Below are 1,701 nucleotides of genomic sequence, written 5' to 3'. Positions count from 1 at the left end.
ATCGAAGAAAGCGAAAATATGACAAAGTCCTTGAAACAAACGGGAGGCGCAGTTATAAAAGATTTAGTACCGTTCGTTAGTCAATATACGCTAAATGCAATATGTGGTATTGTATCGAATTCCTATAACTATACATAACTTTACTACTATTGATTATAAATATATTGTAGAATGCAATTTTCTTGGGTCAAATATTAACAAAAACAATATATTGATTAATACGTTTATAAAAATTCTTTTAGAGAAATTACATTCAAAATTGGTCAATTTCAGACTGAAAATTACTTATTTTGAGTATTATAAGCACTGTTCTTTAGTATTACAATCACTATCTTTCATTAAATATTAAATTTTTCTGTAAGAGACAGATGCTTATGGAACATATGTATAATAAAATTAGATATCATAAAACTTATGTACAAATGCATTTGCAGAAACTGCTATGGGTACTTCATTAGAAAATCATGGTGCAGTTCAGGAACAGTATCGGAAAGCGGTTATACGCATGAGTGAAATTTATATTTATAAGTAATTTATGATTATAATTGTTTATATGTTTATAGGTTGATCATAGATAAAATATATATACATTTAAAAATAAATATTGCTTAAAATTTTAAGTACTAAGATAGATATCATAGAAAATAAAACAAAAATATGAAAATATGGATTTTTAACTATTTAATCTTTCATTTCTGATTGGAAAGTTAAAAAAATGTAATACATAATTTTAATAAATAAAATTTATACATAAAATTAATACATGTATTTATATGTCCTTTTGGCATACTTTTATTGTTGCAAATCTATTCTCTCTTTACATAGTTATTAAAATTTAGTTTTCAATTTCTCAGAATGTATAAAGAAATTAAATAATTCTCATTTACGAAATTATATTATTTTAAAGTAGCATGTCTATTATTTTATAATTATTGTTTAGATTAACGTGGCAATGGCTGTACCCCACGGATTGGATATTCTCGTTAACGTCAATAGGCAGAGAGCAAACAAAGGTTCTGAAAATATTACATGGATTTACTGAAAAGGTATTTAAATATTATCTATATTGAAAACTTACGATAAAAATTTTATAACTTTTGTATAAAAATATTGCAAGATAAATCAGAAATGTGTTAAAAACACATTGCCAATGCATTTAATAAATTGGTAAAAAAACATTAACCTCGTATTTATTACATAGATTATTGCCGAGAGAAAACTTTATCATGAACGCACGAATGGTCAATACTTGAAAAACCTTGATGAGTCAGCAAAAGCAGATGACGCAGAAGCAATTGGAAGTACGTAACATGTAATCAGAAGATATTCATTAAATTCTTTCAATGTCTAATATTATAAATATTAGACATCATAAATTATATTTAACAATTTTAAACCTAAATATAGTTACAATTCTCATAACCTAATCAATTATAACATTATATAAAAAAAACCGCAAAAAATTGGACTTTTAAAATAATGCTACTAAAATAATACTATTAAAATACTGACATTCCTATATTTCAATTTAGCACAGAAAAAGCGGCTTGCGATGTTAGATCTTTTAATAGCGGCATCTCGTGAAGGTTTGCTGACTGATTCAGATATTAGGGAAGAAGTCGACACTTTTATGGTTGCGGTATATATTTGTAATTTCTCTTGACTTTTTATATAATTATTTGGTATGTATATAATACAATA

General features: G+C 25.2%; 1 protein-coding gene across 1 annotated transcript; it reads left to right on the top strand.

Moving 5' to 3' along the window:
* The first annotated feature begins 6 nt into the window (after window positions 1–6).
* Window positions 7–1,689, top strand: LOC105460115 (cytochrome P450 4C1-like). The gene is made up of 5 exons (XM_011706555.1): window positions 7–106; window positions 435–528; window positions 941–1,046; window positions 1,202–1,301; window positions 1,533–1,689. The coding sequence occupies exons 1-5, from the start codon at window positions 19–21 to the stop codon at window positions 1,661–1,663; spliced, it is 519 nt and encodes a 172-aa protein (XP_011704857.1). The 5' UTR covers window positions 7–18; the 3' UTR covers window positions 1,664–1,689.
* The last annotated feature ends 12 nt before the right edge of the window (window positions 1,690–1,701 follow it).

This window comes from Wasmannia auropunctata, unplaced genomic scaffold (assembly GCF_000956235.1).
Source record: "Wasmannia auropunctata unplaced genomic scaffold, wasmannia.A_1.0 LD328560.1, whole genome shotgun sequence".
Taxonomy (NCBI): domain Eukaryota; kingdom Metazoa; phylum Arthropoda; class Insecta; order Hymenoptera; family Formicidae; genus Wasmannia; species Wasmannia auropunctata.
This window is presented reverse-complemented; position numbering and strand designations above follow the sequence as displayed.

What these genes read in the sequence shown, in the direction of transcription:
- LOC105460115 (XM_011706555.1), top strand. Translation starts at nt 19, where the DNA reads ATGACAAAGTCCTTGAAACAAACGGGAGGCGCAGTTATAAAAGATTTA. An exon ending in TACGCTAAATGCAATATGTG is followed by an intron (nt 107 to 434) that starts GTATTGTATCGA and finishes ATGCATTTGCAG; the next exon opens with AAACTGCTATGGGTACTTCA. An exon ending in TGACGCAGAAGCAATTGGAA is followed by an intron (nt 1,302 to 1,532) that starts GTACGTAACATG and finishes ATTTCAATTTAG; the next exon opens with CACAGAAAAAGCGGCTTGCG.